Source organism: Oxyura jamaicensis, chromosome 25 (assembly GCF_011077185.1).
Source record: "Oxyura jamaicensis isolate SHBP4307 breed ruddy duck chromosome 25, BPBGC_Ojam_1.0, whole genome shotgun sequence".
Classification (NCBI taxonomy): Eukaryota; Metazoa; Chordata; class Aves; order Anseriformes; family Anatidae; genus Oxyura; species Oxyura jamaicensis.
In genome coordinates this window covers 1,923,242-1,924,943 of record NC_048917.1, presented here as the reverse complement: position 1 = coordinate 1,924,943, position 1,702 = coordinate 1,923,242, and the positions used below count along the sequence as shown (strand labels likewise).

The following is a 1,702-nucleotide window of genomic DNA, read 5'->3' as shown; positions in this document are numbered from 1 at the left end:
AATTTTAGTGCTGAGGCATTAAACTCAGATATGTGTCAGAATAAGGCTCAGCATTTCAACCCGGCTTGTAGCTCCAGCAGCTGTCCTCTATCTCTGTTATAGTGGCACCATCTCCACTGAGTTGCTGCAAGGGGAAATTGCCAAGGAATGGGAAATGTCTTTGCTGGTGAGAGTTAGGGGGAGTTTTTGCCACAACTGGCAGCATGGTTCAGAGACCACCTGCTCCAGCAGTCTTGAAAAAGATAAAAGAAACTTCTATGTCATTTTCAGACTGCTCAGTGCGGATTTTGGTCTAATAAATGACATTAGTACTAGGTTAAAGGTTGGACTAGATGATCTTAGAGGTCTTTTCCAACCTGAATGATTCTGTGATTCTATGATTCTATGAAATGATTATCCCTCTAACCTTGTCTAGTTACTTTCCCATGTTAACCCCATATCTGAGTTTTATAAATTCAATACAACTTTTAAATTGCACGATTTCTTTGCTGTGTTTCAGACATCCCTCTGTCCTGCAGCCATGTCCTCTAATGACCTGTGTCCTCCCACCTCCTGTGGACCAACCCCGCTTGCCAACAGCTGCAACGAGCCATGCGTCCGGCAGTGCCAGGAATCGACGTATGTGATCCAGCCGCCTCCTGTGGTGGTGACCCTGCCCGGCCCCATCCTCAGCTCCTTCCCCCAGAACACCGCTGTGGGATCCACCAGCTCGGCTGCTGTAGGCAGCACCCTCAGCTCTGAGGGAGTCCCCATCTCCTCTGGGGGCAACTCCTCGGCATTTGGCTATGCAGGCCTGGGCAGTGGGTACAGCCGGCCCTACAGTCGCTACAACACCTACCGCAGTGGTTACAATGGGCCATGCTAAAGCACGAGGAGCAAGCACAAAGAAATGACCAGAAATGCTGAAGCACAACCCAACGCAGGAGAGAGCTCATGGCTATGGTTTTCAGATGTGGTGTTAGGCACCCACAACTCCATCTGAAGTGCATGGAGCAGTGGGAGCTTGGCGTCTCCTAAAATAAGGCATTTGCTTGTCTTATTCTTTGAATACTTCATATTTCTGATGAAACTTTTTTTTCTTTTTTTTTTTTCTTTCTGTTGCTGTAGATGGGACTTTATTGTCTCAGTATATTGTCTACAGCAGCATTGAGAAAAGAAATCCAGGATGAAAAGACATATTAGCTGTTGTCTTACTGACTCCTAGAAATATTTGCTTACACTTTGTACTTTTTTATTCCACTTTTTGCTCTCATTAAAGTTATGCTGCATCATAAACCAAGTCTCCTGGTGTTTGTCTGGTAACACCTACTAGCAGCCTGCTCTTGGTAAAATTTCTTCCCTTTTTTTTTTAGTAATTATTTTTTTTTTTAGTAATTAACTGCTAATATTTCATGTTGACTAGAGTTAAATATTTGGCTTACTACTTCTATGCCAAGAAATCATTTCTACAGCCCGGGAACTTTGGCTTCCTTGTATATTAAATGTAGATACTCTGCAGCAAAGTAGTCTGTGCGTGTGTGTGTGTGCATGTAAGTGCAAAGAGTAGATGCATGGTAGGAAGACCATAGGGAATTTGGCAGGGTTATGCTCTAAGAAGAAACCTGCTCCCTCTGCAAATCATATTGAGTTTTCTCCCTCTGCAAATCATACTGAGTTTTCTTTCTTTCTTTCTTTCTTTCTTTCTTTCTTTCTTTCTTTCTTT

The 1,702-nt window shown here is 43.5% G+C and overlaps 1 protein-coding gene across 1 annotated transcript; it reads left to right on the top strand.

The window, feature by feature from the left end:
• Positions 1 to 520: 520 nt before the first annotated feature.
• On the top strand, positions 521 to 865 carry LOC118178323 (feather keratin 1-like). Its single transcript, XM_035346749.1, has one exon. The coding sequence runs from the start codon at positions 521 to 523 to the stop codon at positions 863 to 865; it is 345 nt and encodes a 114-aa protein (XP_035202640.1).
• The last annotated feature ends 837 nt before the right edge of the window (positions 866 to 1,702 follow it).